General features: G+C 47.2%; 1 protein-coding gene across 3 annotated transcripts in view; it reads right to left on the reverse strand.

Annotated features, from left to right (window-relative positions):
* Window positions 1-2,856: 2,856 nt before the first annotated feature.
* Window positions 2,857-18,316, reverse strand: part of RABGAP1 (RAB GTPase activating protein 1) — a 127,417-nt gene continuing 111,957 nt past the window's right edge. For all 3 annotated transcript variants that reach the window (XM_070430718.1, XM_070430717.1, XM_070430720.1), the window contains 7 exons: window positions 11,412-11,504; window positions 10,925-11,035; window positions 8,982-9,086; window positions 8,089-8,172; window positions 7,594-7,665; window positions 5,713-5,910; window positions 2,857-4,487 (listed from right to left, as the gene is read on the reverse strand). In XM_070430718.1, coding sequence (XP_070286819.1) covers window positions 4,365-4,487; window positions 5,713-5,910; window positions 7,594-7,665; window positions 8,089-8,172; window positions 8,982-9,086; window positions 10,925-11,035; window positions 11,412-11,504 — 786 coding nt within the window. In that variant the 3' untranslated portion in view covers window positions 2,857-4,364. The remainder of the gene's footprint in view (window positions 4,488-5,712; window positions 5,911-7,593; window positions 7,666-8,088; window positions 8,173-8,981; window positions 9,087-10,924; window positions 11,036-11,411; window positions 11,505-18,316) is intronic.

The following is an 18,316-nucleotide window of genomic DNA, read 5'->3' on the forward strand; positions in this document are numbered from 1 at the left end:
TTTCACCTTTACTGTCAAATCTGTGAATAACATTACTTAACTTGGCAAAGCTTAACAGGAGTTCGGTAACCCCCAGGAGACGGGCATTGAGCCCACTGCAGAGATAAGGAAAAGTTCAGTGAGGTATGCTATCTGGAGTAAAGTGCTCAGAGCTTATACCCCTGTTGCCCGGGCCAGGAACCTTTAAGGGCCCAATGTCTTCCTGACTCCTCTGCCCTTCCCCCTGGCATATCTCTGACCAAACGAAGCATTATAATCCACACATCCATTACACAGATGACCATACAGGGTCCCAGAGGCCAAGCCACTCCCCTGGGCCCCATGTCCTCTCTGTGCAGACTCCGGTTTTCACCTCTGTTGGGGTAGTTCAGAGTTGGGAGTGGATTTTTCTCTCCTTCACCAAACCCTCTCTGCTCACTTGTGCCACTGGGACATGGGCAGAATTCAGAGTGGATGGGGCAGCAGTACTCCTGGGAGACTAAGGCAAATGCCGCCTATCTTTCATTCTGAGCTGCCCCTCCCTCCCCCACGAATTATTAACAAGGCTCCAGATTCGCTCAGCAGGGCCCACTATGTCCACTCAGCCTGTCATGTATTTTCACTTACCTTGTGAGCAGTCCCAAGGTCACCGTCAAGGAAGAACCATGGTCACAGAACCAGGATCTGAGTTGACTAGCATGAAGCCACCACCTTTCCCCCACTTCCCTTCACAGCCGGGCTTAAAATCCACACTTCCTTCTCTGCTCCCTCCACCCCACTCTAAGCATCAGTGACTCCCTAGGCATCCAATCCAATCGGCCTTTCCGGTCCTGCCATCACTCCCAGGTAGAGCTTGCTAGTTCTTAAGGCCCAAAGCTGTGCCCCTGCTCCATGTCCTTTCTCTTCCCCCCTGACCCTAATCCTGCCCTTGCTTAACTGGGACATCCCCTGGGCTCTCGCTGCCTTCCTAGCTTCACCTTACATGCGAGAACAAGATTCTCACTGCATTTGGCAGTATCTGGAGACATTTTGGTTATGACAACTGGTGGTGGTACGGTGTGCTATTGGTATCTAGTGAGCAGAGGCCAGGGATGCGCTAACCTTCCTGTGACGCACAGAACAGCCCCACAACAAAGAACTGCCAACAGCCTCTGCTGTGGTGGCACCGCCCACACAGTTCCTGATGTGTCGATTCTGGACATCTCCAACTTGTATTTCCCAGGTGAGCTCCAATCCATACATTAAAAGCTCAATTTATCCTCCTGGTGTTTCCTCCCCTTTTTCTCACCAAGTTTTATCCAGGGAAACAGCTGATCCTAGACCAGTGATGGCGAACCTATGACACGTGTGTCAGAGGTGACAAGCGAACTCATTTTTTTGGTTGATTTTTCTTTGTTAAATGGCATTTAAATATATAAAATAAATATCAAAAATATAAATCTTTGTTTTACTATGGTTGCAAATATCAAAAAATTTCTGTATGTGACACGGCACCAGAGTTAAGTTAGGGTTTTTCAAAATGCTGACACGCCAAGCTCAAAAGGTTCGCCATCACTGCATTAGGGATTAATCAAATGTCTGACCAAATATAGGCGGCCAATTTTTAAGTTGTAATTTTCTATGGCCCTCAAATGATGTTAGAAATATTCAAATGGCCCTTGGCAGAAAGACGTTCCCACCCCTGTCTAAAATTGTTAAAGGAAGTTGGCTTAGAACTCTCCAGTAATTATCCTTCTAACACCTTGGCCTGGACCTACCTGCTGGCCCAGCCTCACCTCCCATCATGCTGCCTTCATCAGACCACAGTGCTCAACACTGTCTTCCTGCTCCAGAGTCCAGCACTTCCCCTCGCTGTCAGTGCAGGAAACTCTCCTTGCCAATGCATATACCCTCCCTGTTCTTACAGGATCCCATATACCTGCTACAGCACTTAGTATACAGGTGCAGGTGCAATTACTCTTATCCTGGGTCTCACGTAACTAGGGGACCTCCGGGAAGAGGACTCCTTCTGAGGCATGTTAGGCCTCTGTGCTGAGGTGGACTGGTGTTTGGACTCCTTTGTCTGGGCCAGGGCATAGCTGCAGAGGTGAGGATTGCTACTGAATCCCTAATTCCTGGTCACTGAGACCCTTGGGAGTGGAAAAGCCTAGAAAAGGCTGTCCTGGATTCTTGCCCAGGGTGGCCAGGAGTGTGGATGTCAGAAAACACTAAGCTCTGGAGGCCCTGCCATGGCCCTTGCCCAGCTTCAGGGGGGCTCACTCACCACCTTCCCTTCTTTGTGGCCTGCATCTCAACCCACTTCCTCCAAAGCCTGGGTGTAGTAGCTGAAGTCCTGGAGGGCAGGCAGGCGACGCAGAGAGGGGAGCACTGTTCTTCTCCCTGCTGCAGAGAAGGGGTGGGGTGGTAAGGACGGCAGGGTATGGGAGCCTCATCCCCTGGTGTGGGGTGGCTCCCAGTGAACAGAAAGCAACTTTTTCAAGCTGGCTGTCCATGCCACCACTTCTGAGTTCCAGCAGAGCAGACCTGGACCCCAGGTAATCTGCCTACCTTTCTGCTCTTCAGCTGTTTCTCCAGCACAATCACATTCTGGGCGGGAATTCACTCTTCCATCTCAGCTGGGTGAGATGCTTTTGTCTTTTAAGGCTTAATTACATGCTTATGATTTCCCTAAACCTCACACACACAAATAGTGCCTCAGAGGGGCAATGCTCAAGATGAAGACGGAGCCTGTGTCTTCTCACCCCATGGGCCTGGCACCTCAGCTGCTTACAAAGGGTCTGAATGGAGGTGGCTGCGGCTCACACACCGTATTTGACTTCTCTGATAGTGGGGGTTGGGGAGATGCTGCACGTGATAAAACTGGTTTTTACAAAGCAATGCTGTTTGTACCAAAATATTTAATGAATATGCTGTTAAAATAAAACCAACGGAAGAAATAGTAATACAATTTTACTGGTTTATATTTCATTTCATAAAGTTAACACACTAAGACTACCCTAACACAACGTCCACGCACCTAGATTTAGACGGGCTTATAGCTGTTTTGGTAACTGAACAAGAAAGACACAAAGTGGTGGGGGGAAGGTGGGAGGAGGGCTTGCCACTTGTTACCTCCACGTTAACACAGATGACCTCAGCAAGCGTCAGTACAGCCAATGGGAAAAGATACAAAACAACCCAAGTGTCTACATACAAACCAGCGCCTCTTGTAACCAGCTTCCTCCAACCACGCAGAGACGACGACGAACCACCTGCAAGACAGCCTGCTGGCACATCACTATAGAAGTTAAAAGTCTGTGTTTGTTTGTTTAAAAAAAGGTGCTAAAACCTCCATTCCATAGTTTTGAAGCGAGAACTTGCAGCCCATTTAAACAGCGAGGTTTGCACCCAGCCACGGGCCAGCAGGATGGGGCCTGGGCGTCCCACATGTACATTTACACAGACAAACACACAGCTCAGTGTCCTCCTCACTTACACAATCTGTTGTGCAAAACACCTGGAATCTCGAAGTGAGGGAGCTTGTCACAACTCTCAGAACGGCAGGGAGGAGAGCAGAACCCAACAGACCTTGAGTGAAATTAAGTGCCCACATAACCACATAATTAAGTTGTGCAGATCAGTCCTAGTCTGGGATTTAAACACTGTCATTTGGGGGCATTGGGAAAAGATATTTTTATATATATATACATATACACACATGACACATTGAGCAAAGTAAGATTTGTCCAAATTATGATTAATCCAGTCTCATGGTCACCCACCCCAGCCCTGTGAAGTCATTTTGGCAGCTAACACTAAAAAACAACAGGAACCATGAGAGTTGCATAGAATTGATCTGAAACGTGAAAAATGCCAAACCAAAACCTGTGCATCATATAGTTTAACAAAACTAGACTGCTTCACTGCACCCATGAAACCCTCCTCTTTAAAACAAAGTGCTTCTCCATTACCCAGAGGACCCTCTGCTGGCACTGACGCAGGTAAGAATTACTGGAGTTCCTGATCCTCTGCCCCACCCCACCCAGCCACAGTATATATAACGTGTATTAAAAAAAAAATTAAAGATTTAGAAAAAAAACCAACAGCCTGAAAGGGTTCCCCCAACTCTGATCATGTCAGCTCAGCTGGGTGAGCCTGGGAGTGATTTCCTAGAGCGTCCAGAGCAGCCGCTGGGCTGGCAGGCCTGTTAGTGTCAGTAGTTAGGAGAGCCTTACCCCAGAGGCGCCTGCTTCAGGAGCTCTGGGCCAATGACCTACCAATATGCTTCTAGGAATCTGACTTAGGTACATCTGGTCCTGGGACATGTCACAGAATCACACATCTGGCCAAAGAAGGCAACAAAAGGTGTTGTGTTTTCTGACGGTGTCTGGAGGCCGCAGCTGCTCTCAGCAAGTCTCTTTCCCTTGAACGCCAGTTGCTGTCTTTATGGAGCTCAGTGTTCGGTTAAACCACGTCTTCTTGGCTGCTTGTACCTCATTTAGGGCAAGGCCCAAATGGTGCTCCAAGTCCTGCAAGAGGAAGACTGCATGAGGATGCTGGCTCCAGTGCCAAAGCTGCCTCCCCAAGAGCTGAGCCAGGACAGGAATTCAGTCTATTTACTTTTGAGAGGCCTCTGGAAATTCCCCCGCCTCAAACTGACATGGGAAGAAATGGAATGCGTAAAGCTGTTAAGCCCTCCTTGTTTCTTGCCTAGTTTATTAACACTGCCTCCTAAACAAACACCTCCCTCCCTTGTCCACCGCTGCACATCAGGCACACAGAGCTCATGCCCGGGTAAGGCTGCATCATGGACTTGCAGAAAGAAAAAGTCTAGACTCCTGAGCATGGCACTTGAGACGTCGGTCTCAGCCAACACGCAGGCTGTTTCAGATCAGCACCCACATCCACCCCTACCTCCTGGGGCTCCTTGCTGGGCAAGCCCACACCTCCCTGTGCTGCTCCCTCCCCCAGGAATGCCTAATCTTCTTTCTCTTCTGTAGCTGCAACCTGTCCAATTCTTTGATCACAGCTCAGACACTGCTTGCCTGTCCTGGGCAGTCCTATGAGCCATGTCTTAGCTTTGCCGCCCCAGCATCGAGAACAGGGCCTGGCGAAGAGCAGGTACCCAGTGAATGTATGAGATGCGGGAGGCCCAGTCTAAGCTTGGTTCCTTGTGCTCAGCACTGGTGCTGACAGAACTAGCCAGACAGTATAAAGAGGACCGCTGCACATCAGGCACACAGAGCTCCTTCACCAGGAATGGAGGCTCGGATAAATTAGGTAACATGTCCAAAGTCACCAAGCTAGCTAGGTGATGGGAGCTGGGAATAAGAGCCGGCATTTATGAAGCCCGCACACACTGTGTAAACCCTTTCTATGCATTATCTCGTCCTCACTCATCATCTCCACTTGCAGATGAGGAGACTGGAATGTAGAGAGGTTACTAACTCAAGGTCGAAGACTCTGATAGTACAGCTGTGACTTGAAAGCACGTATTCTCTGCTCCACCGAGAAGCTCCCAAGCTTGATAATTATCATTATGAAAAAGGTCAATGCATAGGACAGGCCATGTCAACATCCACTGGTAAATAACACGTAACGGGCTTCTTCCCGTGAGCATCATAGTTAAAGTTGACAAGAGAAAAGAGCCCCCACCCCTAAAGGTCATGCTGGCGTTTCCCACACCAGGACCCCTCTGGCCGGTCCGAGTCTCATGGCAGCGCTTTGGTCCCAGGGCGGGGGGGCGCCTGTTACCTGTATCTTACACTCGGCCTCCACCAGTTGCAGCTTGGTCTGGGCCAGCTCCAGTTCCATCTCTCGCAGCTGGTTCTTGAGCGTCTCCTTCTCCTCATCTGTGTCCTCATCTAAAGCTTCCTTAGCTGCGCTGACGCCCTTTATGCGCCCTTCTTTGTTGAAAAGCTCTCGGCAGCGCTCACAGTCATCTACTTTTTGCTAAAATTGAATGTCAGATGTAAAGAGACAAGAAGAGAACTGGTCCTTTAGAAGGTGTGAGCATCACCCTCCTGGAGCCAAGAGGTGGCTTCTCAGTGGGCACCACAGCTTCTGAAAATCTGGCCCCCGTGACCAGGTAGACGGCCTATGGGAAAACCACCTGGCACTATGCACTGAAAGCAGTGAAAACAGTCTGATGTGATCCAGTCAGTAATCATATCCAAGAACCTTGGCTAAAAGATGAAGCAGCAGTGACTAGATACGATTTATGTACAAGGATTTTCACTGCAGAATGAGAGATAAGCTACCCAACACATGGGAGAAATTCAATACACTGGGCTGTATTTATATAGGAAGTATGCAGTCTCTAAGTGTCTGAGGAATTTTTCATAACATGGTAAAATGGTACACAAAAAATGTATCTATAGTATGGTTAAAATATATATCAGAGTTCATCAAAATAAGATGCCACTGACTGTAAGAAACATCATCTTATGTTCTTCTAAGAAAACATTCTGCCAACTAAACCAAAACCTGCCCCAATTTCAGAGATGTGAGTGTGAATGCATATCTTAGAATGAATGAAATTGTGTATGTTAAACAGAACAAAGACTGAAAGCATATACAACCAAGTGTGCACGATGGTGATGTTATCTGTGGATAACAAGATTGTAGGGGGTGACCAGCAGGCGTGGCTCAGTGCCTGAGCATCGACCAATGAACCAGGAGGTGATGGTTCAATTCCCAGTTGAGGCACATGCCTGGGTTGCGGGCTCAATCCCCAGTATGAGGCATGTAGGAGGCAGCTGATCAATGATTCTCTTTCATCACTGATGTTTCTCTCTCTCTCCCCTCTCCCTTTCTCTCTGAAATCAGTAAAAATGTATTTTAAAAAAAGATTGTAAGAGATTTTTTTCTTATATACTCTTCCAAATTTTCTGCAATGAGTTTTATTAGTTCTGGAATCAGACAACAAATTATATTTACAAAATAGCTACTGCTGGTTAAACACTTCTTGTGGGGGCTGGGCATCATCTTGCTCCAGGTAGAATGTTCTAAGCAAACATGGTCATGAGCACAGAACTCTCTATTTTCCTCTCCACTCAAGTGTAAGTATGTGAGGAAAGCATCTTTCAGTGAATGACTCATCTTAGTAAAATTTGGCAAGTATTCTTATACAGGTACAGCTTAAAGAAGCATCGTTACAAAAGCTCCCAAATCGGCAACAACTACACTTTAAAACGTCAAGTCGTCGTTGTGGCACATGGATCATTGTGACAGCAGAAGGAAGTGTCCACGCAAGTGGGAGGGACAGGTCACACCGCAGTCCTGGCCTCCAGGCCCCAGTGCTGCGCAGCATGCACTGCCCACGCGGCAGCACCCGGAATCTAGAGCCACCTGTTTTGCTTACAAACTCCCCGGAGGAGATGTTGTACACACTTATAAGGACAAGGACCTTGGATTTTGAAATCTAAAGCCAGAGCTCTTTGGGTGTCATCTGTATTCCCCTCTAGAGGACACAAGCACAGGATCAGCTGTCAATTACTGAGTCAGGCTGTGGTATTTGTCGGCTTCTCTCACTTCTGAAATCAAAGTACCGCCCTTACTCAAAATCTGCAGTGCTGGTTATAGCCATAAACTGAGCTAGGTGCTATAAAATGTCTTTGATAAAGGAAGACTTACCCGAATTTTCTCAATTTCCACTTTATTAGCTGTCTGCTGCTTCTCCAATCTTTCACTCAACTGAGAACAAATCTAAAGGAACAGACATAATATCAAATGAAAATCTCTTGAGCAACACCATCAGCTGCATACTCTGGGCTGGGTCCACGCTCAGCAGCAGATCCTCTGCATCCATCAGCCTGGGACTCGCAGGCCCCTATCAGCACCACACTCGATGGCCACTGTTTCTGCACCATGAAACACACATGCACAGAAGGTGCAACCTGCACCTGAAATGCTCCCAGGAACACAGTGTGGCTTCACTTATAAGTGCCCACATGCATGCTGGGCACTCACTATGCCTGGTGCTCTACCCACTCACTGAGATTGCAACACTTTCCCTTACTCTGCAGTTGACCAGCGAGGCAACGTGGCCGGGCGTGAAGTGACTGGTCAGAGCTGGAAGCTCTTGGGTGAGGAGGGGACACAGCCCAATCCCCTGGTGCGTGGACCCACCTGCTTGTAGTCACCGATGATAGAACTGTTTTTTTTAATCTCAGATTCTGCCTTGTCGAGTTCCCGCCGACACATTTCTTTTAGCTGCGTACATTAAAGAGGCAGAAGTGAGTGTTTTAAGGGAAATATAAAGGGCTTCCCACAAAGTCCAGACCTGACTCTGCAAGGGCTCTCCCTCCCTCCCTCCCTCCCTCCCCCTTCCTTCTTGGCATCACTAACCCGTTTTCTTGATGCCAGGAGAGGGAGGGAACAGTCAAAATGTCCCAAAACACCCCACCCCACCCCACTCTGGGGTTTGCTGAAGCTTCTGCCTGAGAGCAACCCGGCCTGTGGGCCTGAGGAGGACACAAAGCAGGGACTGAGCTGATGGAGCCCCACGGCCGCCTCAGTAACTGACCTCCCGTCTGTGTAAAGTGCCGTCACCTCGCACCTCAGGCAGCCTGTCTGAGACCAGGAGTTACCTTTATGGAAAACTGGGGGGAAGGGGACGGGGCTGGCCCCAGGGCACCCAGCACCCTAAGCTCTTCCTATGGCTGCAGGTCTGTGTCCCAGGGACTGCAGAGCTGGCTGCGGACAAGCCTTCCAGTTTGCTCTCAGAGGACATGTCAGTGGACAGGTAGAAGAGCCAGACATGTTAGGGTGTTGCTTTCCTTCTGCAGAGATGCTAACCCTATTGTTTGTCACTCAGATGTGGACACACAGGGATTTCTCTTGCCTCACTGTGCTTTAATTATTAAGAATCATTACGCTTTACACGGTACATTAAAAAGGCTCACGGAAACTGAAGCCAGCTGTCCCAGCTTCTCCAGTGCCAACAGGAAGCCTCCAGCCACACTCCCACCATGAAGCGTCTGCAGGACACAGAGAGCTATGGGCGGGCGAAGCTCCCTTACCTGAGCAGACTCCTCTTCCAGCCGTCTTTTCTCTTCTTCTGCATCAATCAACTTCTGTTTGGTCATAAGCAGCTCCTTATTCAGTGCATCTGCCTTTTCCTCAGCCTGAAACATTTAAGAGATGCTGTTAGTGACAAGAACTGAGAGCTGAAGGGTTCTGAATCACCCAGCACAATCCCATTTTAAGGGGAACTGTAATGGGGACAGGAGAGACGATACGCCCACAGTCGCACGGAGACGAGGCTCGTGCCCAAGTGCTGGCTCTGAGGTCGGGAAAGGCACTGGTCAGGAGCACAGCCTTTGGCCTCGGGTAGCCTAGGCTCCATCCCATCGTTCCCTGGCCATGTGCCACTGGCCAGGTCACGGAAAGCCTGTCTGAGCCTCGCTCTTCACCTGAGGGATGAAGTGTGGGAAGGACTAACTAAGCACAGTGTCTAGAGCAGTGATGGCGAACCTTTTGAGCTCAGCGTGTCAGCATTTTGGAAAACCCTAACTTAACTCTGGTGCCGTGTCACATATAGAAATTTTTTGATATTTTCAACCATAGTAAAACAAAGATTTATATTTTTGATATTTATTTTATATATTTACATGCTATTTAACAAAGAAAAATCAACCAAAAAAATGAGTTCACATGTCACCTCTGACACGCGTGTCATAGGTTCGCCATCACTGGTCTAGCACATAGTAAACACTCAGTAAACAGGAGCTGTCATAATCACTAACAGTTATAATAAATTCTGGTTTTCTTCCTCTAAACTCTCAGTATTTCCTCTGCTTCATCAAACAAGTTCCACATTTTGGTCTCCTTGTCACCTGATAAAGGAAGCCACCCCTTTCCTGTTTTTATTCCATTAATGGCGATCCTCCACCCGTTTCTCCAAAGACACGCAAAGGTCTGGAGGGCAGACCTGTGGGTCCCAGTGAAAATGATATGAGTCCCCGACACGGACAGTCCCAGGACACCGAGGAATGAACGACTGTGGCACCACAGAGGGCAGTGAGGAATACAGCAGTGCACAACATTTTCACACACATTCGGTGGAGCAAGGGCCTCATGGGTCACAGACACTACTGGTACACTGTATCATGTAAGTCCCCTGTTAACCCTCAGCAGCCTGAGCCTCTTTCTAGAACATCAGGAAACCTATGAGTGGAAATCTTAGGATCCTGACAGGGAAACCTACCTAAGTCAGGTGCTGGTAAACTCTGGCCGATGCACCAAATCCGCTGGTTCTTACAAATAAGGTTTTATCATAAGCAAACAGCCATGCTCATTCGTTTACTTACTATCTATGTGTGGCTAGTTCTGCACTAGTGGCAAAGCTGAAGAGTCGTGACAGAGACCACGTGGCCCACAGAACCTAAGATATTTACTATCTATCCCTTTACAGAAAAAGCTTGCAACCTCTGACCTAAACCCTGAATGAGAGACTACACTTCTTCTAAGGGAGGCCTGTGGTAGAGAGAATGGACAAATGCCCGCCAGAAAAGCCATCACCTCAAACTCAAGATTGGGAGAAGCAAAGAAAGTCGGCCTATCTGCCAACAGAAATTCCTGATGAAATCAAGCATCCTGGGCACCGGGCTTCGTTATAACCGGCAGCGCTTAGTCAACAGGCACAGAATATGCAAGAAACAAAGTCTCTTCTTGTTTCGGGGGAGGTGAAGAAAATCATAGAGATTAAATGCTACTGCCAACTGTGGTAGCATGAGAACGAGCCAGAAGTCTCTCAATCAAACGACGTTTGGGAAGAAGTTCAAGGACTTAAGGAAGCTTCCTGAGCTCATCACTAACCCCTGTAGGAAGAGGGGAAAGGAATGCTGGCAAGAGCTGTACCCTCAAAGGAGGGTAACTAACCAGAACAACACACACAGTAATTTCACGTGATTGAGGAGAAGTCAGAGAACACAATCTCTCCCTGCAGCCGAGTCAGACTCACGTTATCCAGGTCCTTGCGCAGCGCGATCTTGCTGGTCACCAGCTCGTGGGCTAAGTCATCATTTTCCTGTTCCAACCTCATGTTCGCTTCTTGTAAACGCCTATTCTCCCGCTGAAAGATTAAAAGAAACCAGTTACAGACACATAAAAATCAGATGAAAATGACAGTTTTTCAGGGCTAACCTTCAAAACTCCCTTGAGTCCTATGGAAATTGTGGGAGATGTAGCTGGTCCTAATGGGCTACCAATCAATAATTTCAGAAAAACTTAACTGATAAGTGACCTCGTCAAGTAACTATGTCTTATTAACGGTGCCAAAATGCCACCGAACTGTAACAAACTAGGCCGCTGGTTTGAAGCAAAACAAACTTTGTTTTCTTATTTGCAAACTCAAACTGAAACTTGAATCTAGAAACAGTAGCACTGAATTTTAAAAGGAACGCAACAAGGCTGTTACAATGCACAATGATATGAAATGAAAGGCGAACCTCAAATCGTTCGATGGGGTCTTCCTGTTGGGCCTGCTGTTCCCTCATGGTGTGATATTCCTTTTCATATTTTTTCAACTTCTTCTGACTAATCTGTAGGATAAACCACAGCATGAGTTAAAAAGTATCAGAAAGCGGTGGGCGCTTCAGGACTTCACTAAGGACAGGGCTGTCCCCAGTCACTATGAAAATGTTATTTCCTAATTTGGGAGGGAAATCATCAGAATGGGGCACCGTCCAGGACCCAGAATTCTACTCAATGGCTACTGTGTCCAGGGCTCTGTTGGGGATAACTGGCTCACAGTGTTTACTAAGTGTTAGAAGGACCACCGACAGAGATCTCTTCCTATCTGAGCCTGGGTCCCACTGTCCTTATCATCATCCCCATGCCCATCCCCATCTTACCTAGCACCCACCAGCATGGCTACAAGAGGCTTCAAATCTCTGCCCTCATGTACAGTATTCTTTATCCTCCTCCTCCTCATTTTATATACAATTTAACTGAGGTATAAGGAGGTTACGTACTTTGACCAAGTCACTCAGTGAGGGGCTGGCAGATCTGGGATTTGAACCCAGGCAGCTCGACTCCACCCGAGGTCTAGCTACAGCCATCTCACTGTCCTACCACCTGTCAACTTTCCTCTCTACTAGCTCCTGTGCTATCAAACAGGCACAATTCTCTGTCCTTCAACACACAGCTCTGCTGACCACTCTACTTGGCTGCTCGTCTGCCCCATCAAACTACTGTCCTCTTTCTCTCAAGCTTTTTCTTACCAACAACCACTGCCAACCACAGGTCACTTCCACTGCTTCAGGGCCTCTCTTTAATCTAAGTCCAGCTCCTGCTCTAACTACTCTTTACAAAATATCCTCTTGAAGATCACAGAGTGGTTTCTTTTTCACTCCATCCAGTGCATTCTCTCTTCCCAACTTGACTTCAAATCTCTTGATCTTTACCATGACCAACCCACTCCTCCCCTCTCGAGGAGATCCTTTCTCCCTTCCTCTCTGAGCTCTCCTCCCGAACAGGTTGTTTCCCCTTTTACTCGTTAACCTTTTCTTTCTTCAATCTGGACCATAACCAAGGGCATCCTCAAGACACAACCCTTAGTCTTTTGTTTTATTCCTTCCTCTAAACCACTAACCCATTCTCTTTGGTGTTTTTAAAATTATATTTTTAAGATTTATAAAGTATAAGAAATAGAAAAGTGATAAAACAGGTATATGCAACTTAAGGAATGATTACAAGCTAACGCTCATCCCTTCCCAAAGCTTCAAGAATGAGCACCATGCTGCCTCACAAATTTCAGCTGCCAGTTCCAGGCAATGAGGAAACTCCAAGCTTGTCTAGTCCAACTTTTCTCATTTTATAGATGAAGAAACTGAGACCTACAGGGGATGGGCCAGGCCCAAGTCTGCAGTGCCTCCAATTCTCTGTCCCACCTCACTCGTGCTGCTGGTGTTCCCCCTCCCACCAACTCTGTAGGCCCCTGTGCTCCTCGGGATGTTGATGTCTGCTTCAACCAGAGCTGATCCTGGAGTCTGGCTGCCGCCCAAGGGGAGGCCACCACGCACACAGCACTGCGCCCTGGCTGCAGTTATAGAAATGTCCATTAAACACTTGGGGGTGAGGCTACAAGTGAGGGAGTGACATCTTTAAACTCAGATCTTCAGCGGTTTAAGGCCAATGCCAGGGTAAACTTTTATTGTACATTAGAGGCCCGGTGCACGAATTCATGCACAGGTGGGGTCGCTCGGCCTGGCTGGTGATCAGGGCCGACTGGGCCAGCCAGCTGGGGGGGAAGGAACCGCGGCCAGCCAGGGGGAGGGACCGAGGGAGGTTGGCCGGCTGCAGGAGGTTGGCCAGCTGCAGGAGGTTGGCTGTGGAGCACACTGACCACCAGGGGGCAGCTCCTGCAATGAGCGTCTGCCCCCTGATGGTCAGTGCACATCATAGCTACCAGCCAGTCGTCCAGTCCTAACGGTCACTTAGGCTTTTATATATATAGATGTCATTCACAAAGAAAGCACCTAAATCAAAGATTTGCATGATCAATAAGTGTATAAACTATCCTAACAGATCAAGAGTGGAGCAACAGAAACTAAACGAGATGTGTGGGAGGCAAAAACCGCCTCCCAGCACTCTCTGCTGTCAGTGTGGTAAATAACAAGGAGGGACTGATTACGAGTCTCCCCTTAGTGCTTCATTAAAAAAAAAAAAGAAGAAGAACTGACATTAAATCCTACAGAACATTCTCACAAATCTTTAGGATTCTCCAACTTCCATTCTCATGCAGGGGCAAGGAAGAATTAACAATTTTTTCCTGTAAACATACATTTTAAAAGGCTAATTACAAAATAATGTCTTCTACATTTCATTACCCCTAATTATAAAAGCCTCGTTCTCAGACTAAAGGGCTGGTTCTCCCTCATCACTGGCACAGCTGTTCGTGTCTAACGAGCACCTGATAAATGCTGGACCCTCTACATTTTGTTATCTCATGGATTCTTAGATTTTCGTGACAGGATGTGGGCATTTCTTTATGCATTTCCCATGTTTTTCAAGTGTTCTGCAGTGAGCACAAGGTGCTTTTATAATTAAGTACAAAGCACATGCTGTTAGAATGAACTCTCATGACGCTGGGCTTCCGTCCCAGGACTGAACACAGGCAGAGCTCCGTCTTCCGGGGAGCTTGTGGCCCAGACGTTCTCACCGGCTCAGGCTCCCTTCCCACTGTTCAGCCTCACTGGTTCTGTTTCCTTCTCCCTCCCTCCCTCCCTTAAACCTTTACCCACCAACCCCATCACAAACAAAAATAAGTAAAAGCAACATTGCTTATCATGGGCTCGCACTGACCCTGCCTCTCAGAGCATGGATGGCTGCACACCAGAGCCAACTAGTTCAGGCTGTCTCTGAGGCACAGACCCCACAAAGAAGGCTGATTCCTGACGCTGCAATGGGGAATGGAGAGGCACCAGCAGCAGAGGCACCAATGCAGCCTCCACATGAAGCTGCACCCAGGAGAGACCAGCACCCACCTCGCGCCTGCCTGTCTCATTATCAGTCTCCAGGTCAGAACATTTCTCCCTCATCCCCTGCCCACACAGAGTGCACAGAAATGATGAATTACATTGACCATCCTTTACATCTGCCTTTCCTCTGAATGGAAACGGCAACAAAGTGAGTGTCCAATGCAAGCCTGGCCCCTCTGCCTGCACAGGCCCACACCCTCTTCACCTCTCAGATGAGCGCTCCAACATCACTTCATTAGGAACCCTTCCCTGACACCTCCTTCCCCCATCAGGCAGGTCTTTCCTTATATATTCTCGTGACATCAGGGCAATTCCTTCATGCACCTGTCCAAGTCCACAATTATTTACTTATGTGCTTACTTAATTGTCTGTCTTCCCAGTAGGAAGCAGGCCTCATCTGCTTTGCTTACCACCATATCTCCAGTGCCCAGTTTAATGCCACCAACACAATCAGGACTCCAATAATCATGTACTGAACAAATCAAAGCCAATGGCCATCCTTTAAATCTATAATCAGGATGCAGCAGGGGCATTTATTTACCCAACAACTGAGCACAGCTATGGGCAATGTTCTTTGTAGGCATTAGAATACAAAGATGTATACAGGTCACAATATGCAAACTCCACAGGGCAGGAACTCTTATTCATTGCAAAATTCTGAATGCCTGACCCAGAGTAAGCATGAAAATACTTAATGAATAGAGACATAGTCCCCACTCTAAAAAGTTCAAAGGTCATTTTGTCTGTCTCTTACTTACACCAATAACATTTTAATTGAATTCAGGAAGTAGGACAGCTATGGAATCAGCCCCAGAGAGGAATCACACCCTCTGTTGGCTGACACCTCTAAGGAGGCGGTAGAAATCACAGCTTCACACACAGTGGCATTTCTGCCCTCAGAGATTATATTTGAACCCTGGCTGGGTGGCTCAGTTGGTGGGAGCATAGTCCCTTACACCAAAAAGGCTGCAGATTTGATTTCAGGTCAGGGCACATATCTAGGTTGTGGGTTTGACCCCCTCAAGGCGCATATGGAAGGCAACTGATCGATGTCTCTCTCACATCAATGTCTCTCCTCTACACCCCTTCTCCCCCCAAAACACTAAAAAAGTATATCCTCAGGTGAGGGTTAAAAAAAGGTATTTAAAATTTTTTGTTTAAATGTTCTTTTTTTGGGGGGTGGGGGGGAGGCATCTAAGAGTTTCCTGGGATAAGACCGAGTTTGCACTAAATTTAGGTAAAACCAATGTTATACCCCACTGCAAGCTGTACAGAGGTTCCTAACATGTCAGGAATAGAACCAATCTGAGAGTGTCCCGAGAGCCACGGTTCCCATAAAAAGCAATGTCCTCATAAAAGAGCACAGAAGGCAACTCTGCCCCTACCCACCCACAGCAACAGAACATTCTACATACCATCTCGGAGGGCTCACAGGCTCCCTGAGGCCCAGCCATACATAGTCCCCAGTTAAGAAACTTAGAATTCGACAGTGGAGACTTGGAACTTGTCAGTTTGACATTTTGGTAGAAGTACAGAGTTAGCCCCAAATCCCTCCCCTCGGTGACCCATCATCAATCTTCACAGGAATCGGATACTGCTCTCTCTTCTCACAGGGGCCACGTGCCCTGGGAAAGGCAGCACCTGCCAGCCTCTGGCACAGGCAGGGATGTCGAGGCCCAGAGCGGGAGAAAGGGAGTGGCTGCAGACTTGCATGGGAGGGGGTGGTACAGTCTGCAGGTGGACAGACCAAGACTCTGTTAATGGCTCACTGTGTAACTGAGGTCAAGCTGCCTTACCTCAGCTTCAGGTTCCTCATCTGTGAAAACCACCACAACCCTTTTAAGGACTGATGTTATGAGGATCACATGATATAAGACATTTGAAGAGCTCACTGAGTGCCCCGCACAGAGTGAGGTCTTTTACTTGGTGGTAGCGACTACTTTTATTAATAGAATCAGAAGCAGAACTATCCTCTGCACATGTGCTGCAGAGAATGAGCCATTTAAACAAAGCCCATTTCACACAAAAGAGCAGGAAATGGGCTGCCGACAGGAAATAGGAGCAAATTCCCAAAGGCCCCTCGCTGGGCTGGAGACATAGGGAGTCAGCAAAGGTGGGAGGATGAATGTTAGTAGTCTGCATGGCAGGGTTCAAGGATATTGTCTGGGTGAGGGGGTGGGTAGGAAGAGGTCTTGTACATTAAGGAGATCCTAACTCCAAAGTCCTCAGAGCTAAAATAAAGAAATCTGACCAAGCCCACCTGCCTCTTGTTGAATGCTTGGTTAAGAACTTGGCTTTTCAGTAGTTAGAAGAACCTGAGATTCACACAGGACTGTCAAGATAACAAGATACCTCTATACCTACCATTTTATTTAATCTTCCAAACACCTCTCTGAAATGGGTATAGCAGGAATTATCACCCTCATTTTATTGATGGGGAATCGAGACCTAGACAGGTACAGTGACTGCTTAGTGACGATGCCAGCACAAGAACAGTGATCGGGGTGATTCTTGCTTCTTATCCATCTCTGCAGCATGCTCAGGACTGAGGACAGTTCTTGACACGTAAGAAAATCTATAAATGTTTATTGACTTCAACTGACTTAAGGAGATGCCTGGGCAGAGGAGGTCAAAACAGGGCAGGCCAAGAGATCACCGGTGTTAAGGGATGATATGATCATCCAAAGATCAGCAGCTACATTAGAGGCTTCATCTTTATGGCTCTCTCTCCAACCCTGCTGTGTTAACTTACCCTGGGTCACAGGGCACAGGCAGAGCAGGACGAGAGCCATGCGACTCCAAGGCCTGCCCTTATAACCACTTGAAACAAATCAACATTCTATTTAATCTCTGGGCCTTTTTATTTCATTTGTTCAAATAGTTCAAACTCGCTGTAAAAACACTAAATAGAATTAGGCATTCTGGTCCTACCATCAGAGTATTTTTCTAAAATGCAGAAGCAAATTAGTAGCAGAGAACCCAAACACAGATAAGCACCAGGGGACACCAACTTATTAAAATAAGAAGGGAGTGACCACTGCCTACCCTTAGGACACTGAAAAATTTAGGGTATAGTGCAGTGGAAGAGCAGCCACTCAGGAGTTTCCTCATGAAATTCAGTTCTAAAAGGTTACAACAAGCAAAGAAGTAAAACTATAGCCTGGTCTCGTTACAGGGAAAACTGAACTTAGGTACCGTGTAGACACAGAGTTCCAACACTGACACAGTAAGCTTGTCCTGTTCATTCAATCCCTCCTTTACAGCAAAGCACAGTGACAGTAAGCACTGACGTTAGAGTCAAACTCCCAGGATCTAATCCCTATTCCATCACTTAGAAACTTTATACCCTTCGGGAGTTGTCTTCAATTTTCTAAGCTTTACGTATACATTTGAAAAATGACCTCATGTCGTCATTGCAATGATTAGCTTACCATGTATAAACACTATGGCAGATTCTGTGAACACACCAAGGAAAGACTGATGAAGTCACTGCAATCATAGAGCTTAAAGCCCTAATCCTAATGCACATTAACTACACAAATGATAAGAGCAGAGAATGAAATTCAAACTAGTGTGGCTTTTAGCTCATGAATAAAAATATTCCCCAAGGAAAAGATTCCCAAATGCCAGAGTTTTCTGTTTCTCCAAATAGCAAGTGATTAGGATTGCATTAATTTGGAGATACTGCTATTTGGTTTTTGTAATAATATCTTTTCTTACAGGTAGTTTGAAGTCTAGCACAATCACTTTATAAATTCTAGTGAAACAGTGGTTCAGAAATTACATTTCACCTTAGTGAGGATTCTACAACAAAAGGGTCAAGTCTTCAAGCTTGATCTAAGAAACCAACTGAGCCATCTCTTTCAGCTGTT

The sequence above is a fragment of the Myotis yumanensis genome, unplaced genomic scaffold (genome assembly GCF_028538775.1).
Source record: "Myotis yumanensis isolate MYYU_CA2020_CCGP unplaced genomic scaffold, mMyoYum1.0.hap1 SCAF_12, whole genome shotgun sequence".
Classification (NCBI taxonomy): domain Eukaryota; kingdom Metazoa; phylum Chordata; class Mammalia; order Chiroptera; family Vespertilionidae; genus Myotis; species Myotis yumanensis.